Below are 20,344 nucleotides of genomic sequence, written 5' to 3' on the forward strand. Positions count from 1 at the left end.
AGAATCTCTCACAGTCGTGTCGTTTTCATCTTAAAAATATTTCCAAGATTTAGACCCTTTCTCACCTAGGATGCCACTAAAACCCTCATACACTCATTGGTCAACTTCAGATTGGACTATTGTAACCTCCTCCTATCTGGCCTCCCCAACTCCCTTCTCTCCACTCTCCAGTCTGTCCTCAATGCTGCTGCTCGTCTCATCTTCCTCTCAAAACGCTCTGCATCTGTCTCCCCTCTCCTACAAGCTCTCCACTGGCTCCCCTTCCCTTTTAGAACACAATTTAAGGTTCTCACACTCACTTACAAAGCCCTCAGCCATTCCTCTCCCATTTACATCTCTGATCTCATCTCCCTTCACTCCCCTGTCTGCCCTCTTCGTTTAACAAATGCACGCCGCCTCTCATGCCAATTGATTACTTCCTCCCACTCCCGCCTACAAGATTTTGCCAGCGCTGCTCCCCACCTTTGGAACTCTCTCCCGCTTCCCATCAGACTCTCCACTTCTCTACAATCTTGCAAACGAGCTCTCTAGTCCCACTATTTCATCAAAGCCTTCCAGCTCTCATCTCAACTTGCTGCTACATACTCCTTCCTCCCGGCCCACCCCATCTGTGTCACCCGTTTGTCTGTCCCTCCCCTTTAGAATGTAAGCTCCTATGAGCAGGTCCCTCTACCCACTTGTGCGTGTCCTTACTCTACCTTCATCTACTTCTTACTCTCTACCAGGGCACCTAACACTTGGTTGCTTTGCATTGTTGCTTATCTGGGTGTTATGGTCGCGAATGTAGCAATGTATATTATCCATGTCCTGTATTGTATTGTATTGTACTGTAAGTCACTGTAAATCAACCTATTTATGTACTTTGTAAGGCGCTGCGGAACACTAGTGGCGCCATATAAACGATAATAATAATAAGAGAAGGTAGCAGCGAGGGGAAAGTGTTACTATAAAAAGTGAAATACAGGAATAAATTCATATTTACCCAAGACAAAAAGGCTGTAGTTGTGGATGATGCATATGAAAGTAGGAATATATAGAACAGAAAACGGAACCAGCACACTATAGTGCCAACATACAAAGAACAGTTACTCTTTATTTATGCAGTTCAAGTCAAGTATGACCAGACAAAGCCTGTTTCTATAAATACAAATTATGTCATCTCAGGAAATGCCTTTCATACAGACTCGTAATTATTACCATATCGCTCCACTACAGCTGCCTGCTGACCCAAACGACATTATTAATGAGAGCAACTCATTAACTTTGCATTTCTAGCACTGGTCATACACAGCCACACAACCTACACTTACTAATGTACTTCCCCAGATAATCGTGTACATATGGTAACAAATCTGTGTCCTGTGCTTCATTACCACACACATACCGGAGGGAAGATAAACTTCCCGTGTGTGCCGTGTACTGTGGCTTTTACATGTGAACATCTGTGACCTGATTACATCTACGTGCTGATACTAATGGAGTTTGGCATTTTGTTTATTTAAAACCCTCATACAAATGAATGTGTTTAGTTTTGCCTCTAGGTAAACATGGTTATCTGTAACCACCAAGCACAAGCCAATCTAAATAGGAAACATCAAAATCATAGCCACGGGTTACAAAAGCTCATTAAGAACCGCAAAGGTTTCATAACACTATATTATACAGCAAGGTGGAAAGTCTAGGGCCAACCAGTAAAGGATCTCAACCCATATAAATCTTTATTGATTAATCACCACCCTCAAATCCAGGCTTCTACTTTTTTTTTTTTTACTTATAAAAAAAAAAAAAAAAAAAAAAAAAAAAAAGATTTAAATGGGAAGGGAGTGTTTGCAAAATACAATTAGTACAATTTAAATGCTCTGGTCCTATAGGTGAGGATTTTCATTACTGATAAACTACTTTACTGAATTCTTACATGGAAACACAGTTAATATACACTGTATGGTCAAATGCTGGAAAAGTTGGCGTATAATAAAGGAAATAGGATGAAGCAGATACAAACAAATGCCTGTGGTAGGATATAGCGGTGTGTGCGTCTTGCTGCATGAGCTTAGTGTAAATTGGCGAGACTGAGAAGACAAACTGAAAGAACTTAATGCAGCATACATAATCCCTAATGAGGGTGCTCTTATTTGTACTGTGTGTCATGCTCTCACTTGTGTGCAAAATGAATCACTCTCTAGTGCTATGTAACCGAACAAGCAATATCTGTGACTATGGTAGAAGAAAGTCCTTATTTCAAACACATACACTATTCACCGGTTTTATAGACAAATATTAAATATTTAAAAATCAACCTACATTTAAAAAGGAGCTTCAGGAGAGCACCACATTTAGTGTGAGGCGGTGGGCTTGCACTGTAAAGGTGCCCACACACATACCGATGTGCTCACGATACGATTTTTTGGCCAATTTCCTCATGAACTTTCACGGGAGCTCCCTTGCCGTCGTGATCACGATTTTGGAAAAAAAAGACACCCAATCTCACGATCAATCGGATGGTACCGTACATTTTGGAGAACTCCAAGTGCAGCATACCATTGTATGTCAATAGGAGCATCCTCCTATCGGTTATAGGATCTGGTAACTATACCCCGGACACCCAAATACACACTAATTTGGTGTGGCACGATTTCACCCAGTGTCCTTGCTTTTGGACTTTGTACATTCCCTAATCATCCAAGTGACATTATTGTGCATTTTCCCCTAAAATTTGGCATTATTAACAGGAAGTGTGTTGATGTGGTCTGTTTCTCATGTATACTTTTTCCATAGTCTACATTGATTTTAGTGTATAACTTTTTTATTAAAGTGACCTATATGGTCTCTATAATTTTATATCAATTGTGACAGTGTTTGTGTCAAGTTCATCAAAAAGCGCCACTTCATTTTGTTTATTACCTGTTCCTGAATTCTGTACTGATGCGTCTCTATCAGTATAGAGTGTTGGTCGCTGAAGCCGGTGTCCGGGAGATTAGGAAGAGGGCCCAGCGAAGAAGGACGAGAGCATGCTGGACCAAGGAGTGGCTTCTACAAACGGATACCCGCTCTCACATGTCCCTGCTGATGGAGATCAAGGAGAACAACCCGGACGACTATCGGAACTACCTGCGCATGGATCACGCCACCTTCCAAGAATTGCTGCATCTGGTGACCCCCCCACATCCAGAGACAGGACACAAGGTGGCGGAGGGCAATCCCTGCTGAAGACAGACTGGTGGCTACCCTAAGGTACCTGGCTACAGGAAGGTCATTTGAAGACCTGAAGTTTGGGACACTCATCTCACCTCACCTCAGTCCTTGGGCGTCATCATTCCGGAGACCTGCAAAGCCATCGTAAAAGTGCTGCAGTACCAGTATTGCAAGGTAAGTTAAAAAAAAAAAACACCACACATTGGTTTGTTTAAGAATTTTTTTTTTTTTTTTTTTTTTTTTTAAATTTTTACTCAACATAAAGCAAAAAATAGCCTTCATTTAGTACAATGTCAACTGACCTGCAGGCAACTGAAAGTGTGCACTAAACTGTGTGCAATATACTGTTTTTGTAACAAGTTCACAAAAGAACATTATCACCAAATTTTATGAATCCCAGTAGGTAGCCGGCTGTATGTGATAGGGTGGGTCAGACACCAGTTTGAACAGGCCAATACACATATGGCACAAGTACACATTGTGGCCCCAGCTTCCAGCAATGTGTACTTGTGCCATGTGCGTAGTGACCTTGTCCAAATGGCGTCATCACCACCCTATCCCATGCAGCAAGCACCTATTAGAAATCATAAAATTTGGTGACATTAAAAGCAAGAAAAAAATGTACATCTCTGTATATTGGGGCGACTCATCCGCTGCATCCAGCAGAGCATTATACAAGGTCGTGCAGGTGCTTGGGGTGCTTGGTGGGGGAGTAATATCTAACTGGGAAGGGGGGGGACATACCTACTTGGGGCAGGGGAAAATAGCATTGGATCTGCCATGTATGTAGAATTTGTGAGATTTTTGCTCATACAGCGACTCAACAGGTCGTGGGTTAACCTTAGAAAATTTCTTTGGATATCTGTATCCATATTTCTCAATGTGCTGTTCACATGAGCTGTGAAATCATCTATTGCATCTGGGGGTTTCTGCAGCAGCCGTTCTGCGTTTTGGAAAAAATTGTCCTCACGTTCAGTTAAGATTCTCCTTTCTCCCTTGTTTTTTTTTCTTTTTTTTGGGGTTGTTGAGAAGATGAGGGTCCAGGTGGAAGTGGAGTTTCCACTTGTGTGGTATTCTCCGGCTCACTGTCACCACCAAGCAGACTGAGGTCTGGTGTGGATGCTAAATCAGGGTCTTGGGTGGGAGTCTATATAGGAAAAAAAGATATAAAAAAAATATTAGTCATGTTTTAACCCGTTTTTTTACTATTTTTAAAGTTTCCTAACACCGAGGAAGAGTGGACCAGCATCGCGGAAGATTTTGAACAATGTTGGAATTTCCCTAACTGCGGAGGAGCCATCGATGGGAAACACATCCGCATCAACCCACCTACCAACACCGGATCATATTACTACAACTACAAAGGATTCTTCAGCATCGTTCTCATGGCAGTGGTGAATGCCAACTACAAATTTCTGTTTGTGGATGTCGGCAAGAATGGCCGTGCTTTGGATAGTGGGTCCTTCAAAAAGACGGCTTTCTACCAGAGACTCGCCAACAAAACCCTCAACTTGCCCTCACTGGACCAGACAAAGCACGGCCTAAATTACGTTTTCGTTGCAGACGAGGCTTTTGCATTACATGAACATGTGATGAAGCCATTTGCACACAGGGGCCTGACCAGAGAGAAAAGTATCTACAACTACAGTCTATCCCGGGCACGGCGCATTGTGGAAAATGCGTTTGGAATAATGAGCAACAGCTTCCGCATTTTCCACACCACCATCAATCTACATGTGGAGAAGATAGACTGGGTCGTGATGGCGTGCTGTGTGCTGCACAACTTTCTGCAAAGAAAAACTACTCAACGAAGACCAGAAGATGTAGGACTCCTGGAGGACATTGACATTTGACATCTGTGTCTACACCACCAACTACAACAACATCCACCGAACGTGCCAAAGAAGTGAGGGAGGAGTACATGACCTATTTCAATGGACCAGGTGCTGTACCATGGCAGGAGGACTGTCTGTGAACTACTGACTAAATTGGACATTTTGGATTTAACAACAAAAACATTAAGGATTTTGGTTTAAAATGTGTCACTACTTACCAAGACTTCTGCAACCTCCTCTTCTCCCTCACGCTCAGCCATCAAGACGATAGATTCCCTTTGAGGCTCTTGTTCACTGAATGAATGACATCATATGGTAGTACCATAGTGCAGGACTATATATTTCATCTGTGCCCGCTCCTGATTTTTGGAGTCATCCACCTTCTTTTTTTCTTTGATGTACACTGTCCTGAGATTTTGAATCTTTTGCCGTACAGTTTTCAGGTCTGCATCAGATATGTATTTTTTCGTATACACCAAAAGTTCCTCTAGTGCGGCCAACTTGTGCGACTTATTGTGGTACTTCCGAGAACTGATCTTCCACAGACACTCTTTCGAGTGCAGGATTTCAATGAATCCTGTAACGAATTCACGTTCAGAATCCATGGACATTATCTATGAATAAGAAAAAAAAGGACATTTAAATATTTGTGTATATAGTTTTGTTAAATGTAATGTTGTTATAGTTCACATTTTTAATGTTTTAATATTTTCTTTTTTACAGGTTTTTAAAGCTTTGTTATGGTATTCTAATCGTGTTTTCTTTTTCAGGAATGTCATGTGTTCATTGCTTGGTAATATAATGTTTTTCTTTGTTTGACAGTATGGGTTTTCCACCTTTGGGCCTGTCGTTGTGGTAGAACTACAGATCCCAGGATGCCCTAAAAACAGTTTCAAAGGTGGGTGGGCAGGTCATCCTGGGATATGTAGTTCCACAACAGCTGGAGACCGAAAGGTAGAAGACCCTCAGCTTTAAATAATGTGTGTTTTTAAATGTAATGTATGATGATTATTTTGTAAAATACGTGTTTATTCATTTTTTTGTTATATTACACATATTGGTGGGCAGTGGGGGAGCTTAATGCATGACCCAGCCACCGCCCGCCTCAATACGGCGGGCGGTGGCTGGGTATGCATTTATTACCTGGGGGCACACATTGGTGGGCAGTGGGGAGCACATATTGGTGGTCGGTGTGGTTGTATTTAAACTGTACCAATACTCACCAAAAATTGTCCAAAACAAGAATCCAGTGTGCAGACTCCTCAATATGCGACTGTCTTGCTCCATACACGATACTGCACAAGATGGCGATGGGGCGTGTCCAGGCTTCTGTCAGTCAAATTCCGCATTGTGTGATGAATCGTATGATTCATCATGAGGGAAAAAACCCTCACGATCTGCTTCCATCATGTTCATGGTTGGCTAATCTGCCCTACAGCACGGTAGATCAGAAGATGCGATATACTACGAGCGGGGACGCGCATCGGCATCGTGCTCGTGAGTATAAACTCACGATATGTACTTTTTTTACCCGATTCGTCGTCAAGATTCGTCGAAATCGGCCAGATCGTGTAAAATGGCGCTATGTGTGTGGGCACCTTAACTTCCACAACACAGACATATGATGGTGGAAAGATGGAAACGGTGTTGGGGTGGGTGTGGGGAGAAATCCACCTTCTGCAGAGGGATCTACATTTTTTTTTTTTTACTAATCATTATTGCCGCAGTTACACCAAACAGCCCCTGCACGCCAGGCCCACATTTGCTGAGAACGTTTTTCGTTGTAATACCATAAAACCGCTTAATAAGACTGCACTGATTAATTTGAATAAATGTGAATCGGGTACGAAGCGCTATGATGCAGCGCCTACGGCTTTTTTCACGACAACTTTTATCTTCGACTTTGTACATATTTAGAACCAATTTCTGTGCGGTTAAAGTCGCAGCCCGGCATCCCTGGTACAAATTGATCGGTGTCTCGCTGTGTCTGCAGTGCGAAAAATAAATGTTTTTAAAAAAGGTAATTACGCTACACCACTCATCGCAGCTCACTTGCACCTGTGTCTCATGCTGCATGGCGTATTCAGGCTTCTTGTATGAGGGTACACATGTATTAGTGCCCATTATCAGAGCATCCCCGCCAGCTCATCATGTAGATGTGTTAATATTTGATTATGTCCCACCAGGGACTCTTGTTGCCAGCTAATTAATTCATTCCGATAACAAACAACAAATGGGCTATGGGAGTTAAAGTAGCAGCTGCATTGTTTTCCCACACAAAACTCCAAACTATTCACTTTTTGGGCACACAGTTAGATGTGGACATGCTAGATATATCCAAATGCAGCTAAGTTATGTAGACAATGCAGAGTTTGGCCAAAAGCCAGGGAATGGGAGCCTCCAGTATCATCAACAGAGGTGTCCCCCAAGTTATGTCAGGTATACACTATACAAATACTATCTGGCTAATCTGCCGGATCACCCAAATGACTGTACAGTGTATTACCAGAACTGAACACTAATTATTGGCATATCCAAAAGATTTGATAATTAGTCGGTAGCATCTGATGCTGCAGCCGACCGCCTGACATTTTCCCTGTTCCTACACTGGAAAGGTTTCAGATATTGTGGCCATACACTGTGAAATATCTCACATGGCAACAATATCTGATGGGTTTCAGATGGTCAGATAAAATGTCTGTCGGTCTGACAGACATTTTATCGGACAGTGTATTCCCAGCATTATAAACAAAAGGAAGCATTTTCAGGTGCCTTGGCTTCCTGGGATTTGGCCATTTGAGAAGAGGTAGTTAAAACACTTGTCCCACACAGTTGTTAACATAATACAGCCAATGCAGAGTGTGTATATACCTACACACATCTGTGCTGCAGATCTACACATATCTGTGCTGCAGTTAGAGCAGATACAGTGGCTGTACATTATAGGTAATATAGTTTAAACGATGTAGGATGTGCTCATTTTGCAATCATCGGAATTCCTGAATGCTTCTATTATGCAATTATCGTCCCGATCCGCAGATTATAGGCGGATTGGGACGATAATTGTACAGTGTATGGCCGCGAAAGTTCAGGGATGATTGGACTGTCAGGCATGAAAAACCTTCCAGCATGTCTGATCGATCCAATAATTGGTCGGCCACATCTGGCAATGTATGCCGGATATTACCCGTTACTTTACAGGGGAGGAACCTAGATATCGTGTGGCCATACACTGTGAAATATCTCAGATTATGGCCATATCTGATGGGTTTCAGGCTGTCAGATAAAAAGTCTACACCTCCTTTGCCTTGTGTCGCAGCACTTGCTACATGGATTTGGCTTTCAGCAAGGAAATTTACAATCTGTCAGACTTGTAAGCCATACAACACAAATCCAGCAGATACTCAAAGCCAAAACACACAGACCCACCACAAATAGTACATAAGATACAATTTCCAGAAAATTGTAGTAAAGTATTAATTATTAACAAACTACATGAATTCTTGGCACGGTGTATGTATTGCTAGTACAAGAATAGCCAGCAGTTCACAGCCAATACTATGCAGCATGAGGTAGGTCCTTTGTGTAAGTGTTATAAAGGCTTTCCTTGGACGTGCATCAGACTAACTCATCACTGGAACGATTCCAACAATGCTGGCAGGGCATCAGAATTGCTAGCTATGCAGAGTTGAGTGTCAGTGTAATGACACCTGTTGTCTAACTGGTCTCTTGTGCCTCGTATAGGGCTGGTACAAACGCGCTAATAATGACAACGACGATCAACCGGCCGTATAGATAGGGGCGACACAGCCACAAAGATGCATACCACACTGTATATGGATGAGAATAAGCATTTTGCTCTGTGCCAGCAATGCAATATAAATTACAGTGACTTGCCCTCATCTCTGCATCAGCCCCAAAATGTCTAACTCCACTGTGTGGTGCACTGTATATTTTATATCCCCATGTACATGGTTTTTCCATACAATGAAGTCTGGCAAAACAACTCCCAAAAGTCAAGGTGCCAAATGTTTGGAAGCCACCTTTACTAAGGTGAATGAATCCTTAGAATTTAGGAGCTAGCAGTATGTTCTATCTTAATTTGACCACCATTACATTGGGCTCGATTCAATTCAACACGAATTGAATAGCACTGGGAAGTAGCTCCCGATGCTATTCAATGCGCTGTTATGTCAGATAATGTTCTCACGCCTTAAACATGGTGTTTAGTTGAGAGAACGGGCATTCTCCGACTTAACTGCCTGGCGTGATGCTGTTTCGATGCATCGCACCAGGAGTTGTCAGATTTCTGCTCGCACCCCAGGAGGGAAGCAAGAAGAAATCCTTAGTCGGGCTTAACAGCGCGCCGAATTGACTAGCTCTGGGAGCTCCTTCCCGGCGCTATTCAATTCGCGTTTAATTGAAATCGAGCCCATTGAAGGCACTATATTTACATGTTGTTTGTTCGACAGAATATTGATGTGAATCTTTCCTGATCTAATAATCATGAGAACGCAGGCTATCAACCAGGAATTACTGTCAACAATGAAAGAAGCACAAAGTGCGCGCACACACACTACTACAATATATCAGATAGAGAGAGAGATCTATCTATCTATCTATGAGAGAGATACATATCTATCTATCCCGGCTCAAAAAATCCCGAGGGCCAGGTTGCCATGGCGACCAAGATTTTTGTCCTGGCCGACAAAGTTTTACAAGAGCCAGGTATGATGGTTCTAATAAAGCTAATGGTTGGGGAAAAGAGAACACTTCCCCCGTCATAGGAAGTGTGGCTCTACCTCCTCTTCTATTCTGTAAAGATCAAATGGAGACCAGACACAGGTCGGCACCAGGAGCAGCGAGGATCTGGATGTGATGCTCCGACTGTCACTGTGTGTACACTTCCATAATCCCCTGACCCCAACTATGCTGTTGCCGGCATGCTCCCAGGGCTCTGCAGTCTCTTGCCGCACCGGGGATGCCATGGCCCGCAACCACATTGGAGGCGATGAGGGAGGCTTTGAGCTCTGGATGAAGAGCAGCTCCAGGGGGAGAGGCAGAGACTGTTACAACGGCATGAAGGATGTGGTGCTGCTTAACTCCAACAGACGGGAAGACTTGCTGCAGCTTTGGGACAAGAAAGCGGCCATGGAGAATGTGGGGACTGGAGGAGGCGTACAGGAGAGCCGTGGGAGAAGCAGGGGGCTCACATGAGTTTGTTGGGAAAGCAACGGTCTTATGCAGCCAGTGCTGTAAAAGAAATGTCAAGTACAGGAGGCTGCAAAACGATCTGTACATGTGTTGTAGAGTCTGCTGGGGCTAAGTTTTTGTCTACCATGAGATCCTGTGAGTAAATATAATCCCTTTCTGAGCTGTCATGAAAGCTTATATACCCCTCACTGATGTGCTATATAGTTATAATGTCATTTTAGGAGAGGGAGATATAGATACACATACATACAGGTTGAGTCTCCCATATCCAAATATTCAGAAATACAGAATTTTTTGAGCACAACTGAAAAAAGAATGTACCTTCATAGTGTCTGTAGAAGGTGTATATGAAACATAAATGCATCCTGTGTTTAGACTTGGTTCCCATTCCCAAAATACGAAAAAAAAAACACCCCAAAAAACCCCCCCAGATAGCCAAAATACTTCTGTTCCCAAGCATTTTGGATATGGGAGACTCATCCTGTATATAGACACACATATATACACACACCCATATACACAATTGTTTCAGTCCACAAAATGGAAACAAGCGCTGTGAGTCCCAGCTTTGCAACACTGTGCTCTTTGATAAACAATCATCTTGTGTAAGCTAGCATAAGAAAATGGCTTGAGCAGACCAATAACCCATGTTGGCTCGTGAAACACAATCCTGCATTCACAACACATTATCACATAGCGACTGCTATTGTTGTCACAATCTTATTTACAAGGTTGCTTAGCGACCAGGTTTTCCTTAAGTTATTTTTCACACAACTAAAATGAATAGTGTTAGAGAACATTTGCTTAAAATATCCATATTTTCCCACAATTTTGCAGTTTTCTAAAATACCAGTAATCTATCAAACATCATGTCCATATAATGAGTATGCCAACTTCAGGGTCTCTGAATTAACTTTGTGACCTTACTGACTTTCAGAAAGGCGAAGGAATATATAGTGTGTACCCCCAAATTCACCCATTCATCATTTGATGAATTGTGTGGTTGCATCTTCTCATCTGATGTACTGAATTATCAGATGGGAAGATGCCACAGACGACGCGTTGTTATTACATTAAACATATAACCACATATGACATCATTGTACAGTGGGTCATGTAGTGTGTACAGAGATGCGATATATCGCTACATCGCATTACTGCATCACAGGGTCGGCATATCACCAAGATGTGTACCCAGCTTTACAGTGCAGGGGCTATTTGGTGGATATCCAAGGACTGTATCAGTCCTATAACACAATACTCTGTACACTATCGCTCAGCTTGTTTCATATAGACAAGATAAGGGCCTTCCCCATGAATTTCGCATGAATGGCAGATTTATCAAGGGAGGACATCGAACACGTACCCGCTAGAGAATGAACGATGTGGTTCACTGATCTTAATTGTACAGTGTATGTATACTTTCAATTTCCTATTTTATTACCGTAAGGGGAATTAAATTCAGCGCGATAGATGCACATGCCATTCTGGAAGAGCACAGTGCTGGCATCGCAAGTTTACCCTTGCGGAAAGCTTGTGCCTTCTGCCCTACCATATATGGCAGACAGGTGCACAGTCGGGCATAGCTGCAACACATGATGTTAAATTCCCCCCTTAATATGTCTTTTTTAATTAATTCCTTAATTTCTTCTAAAATTCATTACCTAGACTAATAAATATGATGGAGATGGCAATACAAGTATGTACGTAGGGGGCCTGGATGACCTATTGGTAGGTAATTGGACAATACACATACACTGGCAGATGAAAACCAAGTAGTTACTTCACGTGCACTGCCATATCATCATCCTCAGAATGTTTATAGTGTTAGCTGTTGCAACCAAGTTTGCGAATAGCTGGATCCATGCTCCATGACAGGAAGGTTTTTCCAATGCACATGGCTAAAACAGGTTATAGTCCAGAGGTTTAAAGAGAGTTACACATAACGATGGCCATACTCCAAAAATAAAATATTATTGCTTCACAATTATGAATTGGCAGCACAGTCACCATGGGCCAAGCTGAACATGCTATTTTGTACTCACACCTACTGTACAGTTATAGTTTCATAATAATTACAATTTAAAATAGAAAGTGGATTATGAGATTTACCAGAATCCCTGTATTTCTCTGAAATATTACAGACAGGTCTCCTCCACCAAGATACTGACTGACAGTTGTACACTATTGCCACCACCACAGCTGCAAATGTGTACGCAGCTAAGTGAAAATATACAAATGTTACCCCCACAGGGAGATGTATTGAGACGCCCATCTGCGGCTCTGTAAATCCAAGCAGCATCGGTCGCAGATCATTCGATTGTTGCAGACCTGAGTGTATGGTTGCGCAGACTGGGAGTAGCCATTATCTTTGAATATGGATTCAAGTCGTAGGATGAGACCCCCCTCTCCCCAAAGCAATCGCAACAAGTCTGCATTGCTTACCGCCCCTCCCCCAAATGCTCCCTGACTATCAATCACACTGTTAATAAATAGTTGCTACGAGCGACTATGGTAATGGTCCTTGACGCATGCGCGGTTTTATAACAATCGTTCAACTCCATAAACATTGGAAAATTGTACAACTCTGAATCAGGCCCTATGTATGAAATGTATTCCCTCAAACACACAAAAATCAACCGCACCCACAGAAGAGGGAAACAAACACACACACACACACACACACATCTAAACATCCAAGTGGACAAACTCTACAAGGTTGTGACCAAAACAATCACTAACACAACTTGTCAAATAAAGAACACTGGGCTCACAGTCACAAACGTCATAAAGGAGCATTTCAATTATTTGCCATGTACCGCCTATCATCGAACACAACATTATCAGACAGTTACAGGTCCCCAACATAGTAAGCTTGCCATCACATTCAATTTAATCACCCACAAGAGACAACAGTTTGTATTAAGCAAGATAGCAGTGTCAATGGCCAAAGAAAACGCAAAGGCAGAATAATTAATGCATGTGCCATATAACTGTATATGTGACAGATCCTTTTTTAGGAGTACCTGCTAATCACACACAACTGTCTGTAAAGAAATAATATGTGGTTTCTTTATACAGTAATAATGAGTAGTGGTTACATCCCATGTGTTGGTAGGAGCATGCTCAGAGTACCCCTTAGGAACAACCTATGGCAGAGGTTCCCAAACTCAGTCCTCAAGGCACCCTAAATGTTCATGTTTTAGGGATATCCATGCTTGACCACAGGTGAAAATTAGTACCTCAGTCAATTTGGTTTAACTACCTGTGCTCAACCATGGATCGCTCTAAAACCTAAACTGCAGGGGTGTCTTGAGGACCGTGTTTGGGAATCTCTGGCCTATGGAATCATTACACTACAAAAGTCTGCCAACACCCAGCACATTGACTCTGAAGGATCATATGAAACAAGTTTTATAGCTAATTTTCTGTAGAATGGCATGCATGTGTTAACAACTGCAACTTACAATTTGACACTACGGGGTAAATTCAATTACCAGCGTTGTTTACCACACGGCTCAAGATCGGGGTTTAAAGCCCAGAGCTACTCAATTAATATTCAATCGGTCTGCATTTTCCCCAGCACAGTAAACCATAGATTCTGCATTAAGTGGAGGAATCTATGGTTTACCCCATGCTTTAAGTCCCAGAGGGTGCATTTATCACAGATTTTTCCTTGCAGAGTGCATACTCTGGGGTTTAACACGCAGGGATGCGGGCCCTAATTGAATAGGTCCGGGCTGACAATTAGCCGGGGGTTTTATGATTTAATCCGCCCCTATCTTTCATTCTCTGCCTGACCACGTATCCTCTTAACACTTTTTACTTTCAAGATGTAGTTCACTTGCTACTTTAACAGACTGTAATATGTGAAATCTTGATCTATTACTAATTTGTCATATAATCCTAGAAAACATTGCACATAGACTTAAGTATATCCTTTCACCAAACAGAATGTAACACACAGATACAAAGTAACTGCCTCACTCACCGAAGCTGAGTACAATGCTGGCGGTATGTTCAAAGCTGAAATAGAGCACTAGATTGCAGAAATTAAAGGACATCAATAGGAAGCAAAGAACGACGGAAATCAATTCTTGTAACCTCTTCCCTGAAAAGAAAAAAAAAAAAGAAAAAAAAGTAATTTTACAGATTAAAATTGGATGAGCAAAAAAATCCAAAACATCTCAATTGTTTATCACAATGCTTTGTTAAAGAATGAAGGCAGGACACCCAGTTACAGAAGGGCTCAAGGTACTCCACTGGCAGAGCAGACAGAACAGAACAGAATCTCTGTGCCTGAAAGAAGTCTATCAGGATATATGAAGATCAATGCACAGCAAAAGTTAAAGAGAAATTGAATAAAGTAATGAAGTAGGAATAAGGTAAAATTGCATTAAGTAAATATTCTATCTAAACACTCCCTGCATGTAATAGTTATAGGAGGGAAGTCCTCTTTAACACAAGTGCAAGGTTTCCTGCAGAAATCAGGTCCCACTACACAAAGGAGACAATTTGCTTCCCAATATTTTACAGACATCTGGAAAAACACGTGACAGGCTTGTGACAATCATATATGTGATGACTGTATGGTGATAATTAGACAATAGAGGATAGACAGAGGCCAAGAACACGAGAAGGCCCAGGCTCACCATTCACTTATGCTGAATACAGCATAACCACAGTGGCATGTGTCAGAAGGTCAGGCCTGTACATATGATGCAATACATAAAACTAAATAGCTTTGTTTTCCAAAGATGAAATTGACTAAAGTGGAGAGAGGATGCACAAAGTCAATCTTTTGAAAAAATAAGGAAGTAATTAAATACAGCGTGACTGCTGCAAAGTGTCTCTGAAACAGTTAGGCAAAGGCACTTTGCAGCCATTAACATTGCTACTTTTTCCTAACTCTGTGTTAGGGTGCCCAAACCAAAAACTTTTCTGCTCGTCACCTCAGGATGCTACGAGCAGAAATCTGTGCAGCCGTGGTTACGGGCGCCCAAACGCCCATAACCACAAGACGTTGAAAATGATTTTAATGTATTGGGTCTGATTTTTCGAGGGGCGGTATGGATGTGTAAAGTTTTTAAACATTGCAAGCGGTTGCAGTAGGCGATTTATAAGGCTTCTAAAACTGCGTTTTTACGACACGAAAATATACTTGCACCCTTTTTAAATGTACCCCCAATGTACATGGAACAGTAATTTCCTGGAAAAAAAATTGCTTTGTATCATTTTCGACTTTTTCTTTTTTACCCCAAATTGCGCAGTCGTTTAACACCAAAGTGCGCAACTTACAAAATTTTTTGGGGGTCATCATTAAGGGGGGGGGGGGGTGTCCAAAGGTTTCTGGAAGAAATCCCCCCATTTTTAGCCAAAAATAGGGATTTCGAATTTTTTTTCGCCTGGTCTGGGATGGAGAAAACTTTTCTCCAGTTTTTGTTTGCTAATTGCATTTTCGCCGCTAATTGAATACGGCCCTATGTCAGTTGTCACATTTTTGGCATCCAGAATGGTTTTTCTCACTTTTTCATGGAGACAGAATTATATTCATATGGAAAACTCTCTTTTTTCCCATCTTTAGGTAATCTTGTGACCTACAGACTAAAAGCTAACTCTAATCCATTACCCAACTCTCCTGTGTTGAACCTAGTGCTCCAAGTCAACACTCTACCTGCTACTCTGCATTCCTTATCCTAAGCTGCAGCAGTTCTACACAACATCCAGAAGTGTTTCCAGGTACCGATAATAGAGACTGGTGGAGGCAGTGACTACTCCCATACAACTGGTGTAAAGTTGTCACTTGTAGTCACTGAGGGAGATTCAATTCAGTGCGATGCTGAATAGTGTTGGAATAGAGTTTCCAGAGCTGTTCAATTGGCCGCACTGTTAACCCGCAACTAAAAGATTTCTGCTCGCACCCTCCAGAGGTGCGAGCAGAAATCCGACTAAATTAACGCAGCAATGCTGGTTTCAGGCTTAGCACGTGCACTAACAGCATTGCGGCCTGTACTTAAGTCGCTGAATGCAGGTTACCGCGACTAAACCCCTGGCATTAGGCGCCATTACCTGCTTCTCCCGTCTTAAATTCAGAGTGTGAAGGAGACAATTGAATAGCTCCAGGAACTCATTCCCAGCGCTATTCAACATTGCTCTGAATGGAATCGCCCCCATTGTGTGTGTTTAGGGACTAAACCAATAGTTAGTATAGGCATGTTAATGAGCTTAAAAGGAAACATCAAGGTGCATCAGTAAAAGCCCTAATAAAAGTACAGGGGAATAGGGTGGCAACGTGAACAATACATAGTTTGAGGTCTTCCCTGTAAATTATAACATAGGAACATTTGTGCTTTTCCACCATGTTTTTCTATTACCAGAAAGATACTATCCCACACATTGGATACAATACTCATGCGCCGGAATAATAACACTCTGCTTGAAACAGCAATGTACTGTTCAATATACTTGCATCTCCACCGTATGGGCCCGATTCTGAGGAAGCTGCAGCCATGTCTGCGCCTTATGCTAATTCCGCAGCCTATTTTCAGTATACGGAGGAGCCCACTTGCTGCTACTTGCGACTGTGTAAATACGTCTCGGCACATCTTTAGACGCATCATCGAAACTTGCACCAGCCCCAATGGCAGGTGCAGTTTCTCCGTCTAAGTATGGTGTCCTGTGTGAGCGGCCACGCATCTTTAGACGCAGCCACTGTCAGCAACACTCCCGTGTTTGCCACCTCCGTTACCTCCCAGGAACACCCATAAACTCCACACTCCCTGTGACCAAACACATTGCATTTCGGTGCGATGATCAGGACGCACCCGCAGTACTTAAAACATCAGCCAACTGGCTAAATGTTAGCATAGCATGCGACTCTAAATCAGGCCCCGTATATGCAGTTACTGTTGCCCAGGAACTGAGACATTGATTTGCAAAGCAATCTAACCGGTTCTGCAACTCAAATTCCATAGAAGTATAATGACAGTGCTAAAGTGTGAAAACACTAGAGGTAACAGAGCAATAATCCTAGCAGGTAGATTGTGTGACGATAAAGGAAGAAAGGGAAAATGAATGATTCATTCATTTGCACACCATTCATTAATGAACAACTACATCGCTTAACTTCTGAAAAGTCCTGCATATACCCAATAATATTGTCATTACTGTGTGTAGCCCGACAGGTTGGATGAAAAGATGTGCAATATGCATGTGCTATATAAAATTGGTTGCACCCGTCAGTAGCAGCTCCATCCAGGGGTCTTCAACCTTTGTCCCTGCAGCTGCTGTGGAACTACACATCACAGCATGCCCTGCCACCGTTTTGATATAACAGCATGCTAAAATTGTGGCAGGGCATCCTGGGATCTGTAGTTCCACAGCAGCTGGAGGGCCAAAGGTTGAAGACCCATACGTGACACACAACATATCCCGATACTTCGGCAGGAGACCATTTTCAACCAGAAACCTGCAGTGTACAAGGTCTTCAAACACCATTATATGCACTGTACACATTGAAACAGCAACCAAACACAGTAAGTTCCAGTTGTCACATACCTACCAAAGCTCACACCCACTTTACACCCTATTATTTATCTACGGCAACAATTTTATTGGCCAATACTTTAGAGGTGATGCATAACAGATGATAGTCTCACGCCTATACAAGATTAGTGTGTACAATCCCTACTCTTTTAGGTCACTGATAATTATAATGTTTGTAGTAATTACTTGCAGAATTACTTGCTAAGTTTCCAAACATAACACAACAAATGGACTGTCCTGAATCAATTGTTATTTTAAACTAGTTTAAACATAGAGGGAGCAATGTGGAATACATTCATCCAACATAAAATTGAAAAGGGCGATACAAACGAAAAAAAAAAAAAAAAAAAAAGGACTTTCACCCAACTAGATTCAGCAAATATATTTTATGTCCCAAGTGCAACTTTGCTCTACAACTAGCAGTAAGCCAGGTCCCTTCCCAGCGACAGTCATCCACCAACAGAGACCCCAAACCCCACAGTTGCAATCTATGATTTTGAACACTGTATGGTAACATTAAGATCTGACATTTATATAGATATAACCAGAGTAAGCTCAGACTCTATAACCACATTAGTCTGTAGAAGACACCTTTACGATGGAAGCAATGAGGATGAGCGAGCAAACACACTACTGTCAGACAGCATTCCTCATGCTGAATGTACGGGTGCAGCATGTCACTATCACTGGTATTTAGTAGCAATACCTCCTAACGAGTTCTACAGTCAGTCCTTGCAGATCAAGTCCCAGTGCGCCCTGCACCGTAGCAAGAACAGAAGAGGGACACATCTAGCCCTAGGCCTTCCAGCCAGCAATGTGCCAGTGCTGTACAGTCCGCCTCGTAATAGGAACCACAGGCAGACTAGCGATGCTGCCTATGCTGAGTACAGTGGGGGCATATGCAGTAAGAAGCAGGCCACTAGAAGGGACACCTGTCACTCATGTCACCGGTTGCCATGGAGACTACTAGCCCCCCTCCCGCAGCAGCAACACTATTGGGACTAGGAGGATGTTCTGCAGCAACTCAGGGACCAGGAGCTGAGCCGATGATGATCCCAGGCAGGGGAACGGGGCGACTGTGCTGTGTGCCAGGGAGACGCTCGGTCCCGGGTAGAGCAGCTGCCTCTGGGCATGTAGTCAGCGCCGGGTGTGTCCGGGCTGCCTGGCAGTGGCTCACCTGGCGAGTAAAGTTCCGCTAGCTCTCTGGCTCCGGCGTGCTGCGAGCCCCACCGCGGGCTCCCCTCCTTGCCCAGCTCCGGCCGCTCATGCCGCCAGCTATCCGGCAGTTCGCCCTCCTCGGCCATCGGGCAGAGCCGGGGGTCACTGTCGGCTCCTCCGTGCGCCTTCCTCGCCATGTTGCTAGCCAGCCAATCAGAGAGACGACGGTCACTCGCTCGGCGACTGATTGGAAGCGTCAAAGAAGGGGCGGGAATCCTGAGCCAATTGGGAGTCAGGAACGTGAGACGAAGCCAACGAGCGAGCTCTCACGTAAGGTATGCATGTGACATGTGGCCAATGGGAGGGCGGCGGAGGATAGAGGATGGGTGGTGGCGCAGAAAACAGTTTAGTGGGCGGCTGCTGCCCGTGTGACAGGAGGATGTATGTGTAGCGGCTGCGTGTGACAGGGACCACGTCTCCTCCTCACACACCCACAGAGACCTTATTACACAGCAACTATGCAGCACTATATATATATATATATACTCTGCAGTTAATAATGGGGCTTCCTACGCTCCTACCACCATAGGGCTTGTCTTTAGCTCAGTCAGTTGTGTGGCCTCTTCTTTCCCTGGTCTCCTCGACACTTAACCCTATGCTATTACCGCTACTTTAATACTAGATTTCCACAGAGGTGCCTACACAGCCAGGTAACCTATTCTGACTCCTGAGAAGATGCATTTATTTTATTTATACATTTATGGGATGTGTTTGGCATGCTGATGGTCAGAATCCCAGCAGTGAGTATTGGGTTAGGGTTACTTACCTAATTCTGTAAAAATTCTGACCACCAGGATCCCATACCCAACCCTTTATATGGTATCAGTATGATTTACCGCCAGCTGCACTAATCCCGACCTCAGAAGCAGGGCAGGGGTGAAGATCCCGAAGCTAGATGGGTAAGTATAAACGAACCTATTTTTTACACCCTAACCCTCCTTTAAGGGTGCCACTGCCTAAACTCCCCTTCCCCTAGCCTAACCCTAATTAAGTTAATATGCAAATTGTAGTTAAAAAAAATCATTCATTACACTTTAAAAAAATCTGACAGATAATCGTTCAGAAAATCGTTGTGTGTGTATGCAGCTTAACAAACTACAACAGGCAGCACGCAGGTACCCATCCTGCTCTCCTGTCACTGGTTAGATAACTTGTCTGTATAGGGACGCACCATGGAGATAGGCAGTAGCACTATGCCAGTGTTGTGTCTGTGAGTTAGGAGACTAAAGCAGAGATGTCTGCATACAGATGCCAAATTAGAAAAAAGCAAAGCACTCTCATATTTACTGATCTCTGTTTTCAGGTAGGGGGTGTGGTGGGTTACTCCAGCTGCCTCTGAG

The 20,344-nt window shown here is 43.1% G+C and overlaps 1 protein-coding gene across 2 annotated transcripts in view; it reads right to left on the reverse strand.

The window, feature by feature from the left end:
• PEDS1 (plasmanylethanolamine desaturase 1) overlaps positions 1 to 19,237 on the reverse strand; it is a 44,158-nt gene extending 24,921 nt beyond the window's left edge. Inside the window, exons 1-2 of one of the 2 annotated variants that reach the window (XM_088472137.1) lie at positions 18,964 to 19,237; positions 14,233 to 14,352 (exon numbers count right to left, since the gene is read on the reverse strand). In XM_088472137.1, coding sequence (XP_088328263.1) covers positions 14,233 to 14,352; positions 18,964 to 19,141 — 298 coding nt within the window. In that variant the 5' untranslated portion in view covers positions 19,142 to 19,237. The remainder of the gene's footprint in view (positions 1 to 14,232; positions 14,353 to 18,963) is intronic. The other variant, XM_088472136.1, reaches the window with a different exon arrangement.
• Positions 19,238 to 20,344: the final 1,107 nt, after the last annotated feature.

This window comes from Taudactylus pleione, unplaced genomic scaffold (genome assembly GCF_031769625.1).
Source record: "Taudactylus pleione unplaced genomic scaffold, aTauple2 ptg000121l, whole genome shotgun sequence".
NCBI classification, from domain to species: domain Eukaryota; kingdom Metazoa; phylum Chordata; class Amphibia; order Anura; family Myobatrachidae; genus Taudactylus; species Taudactylus pleione.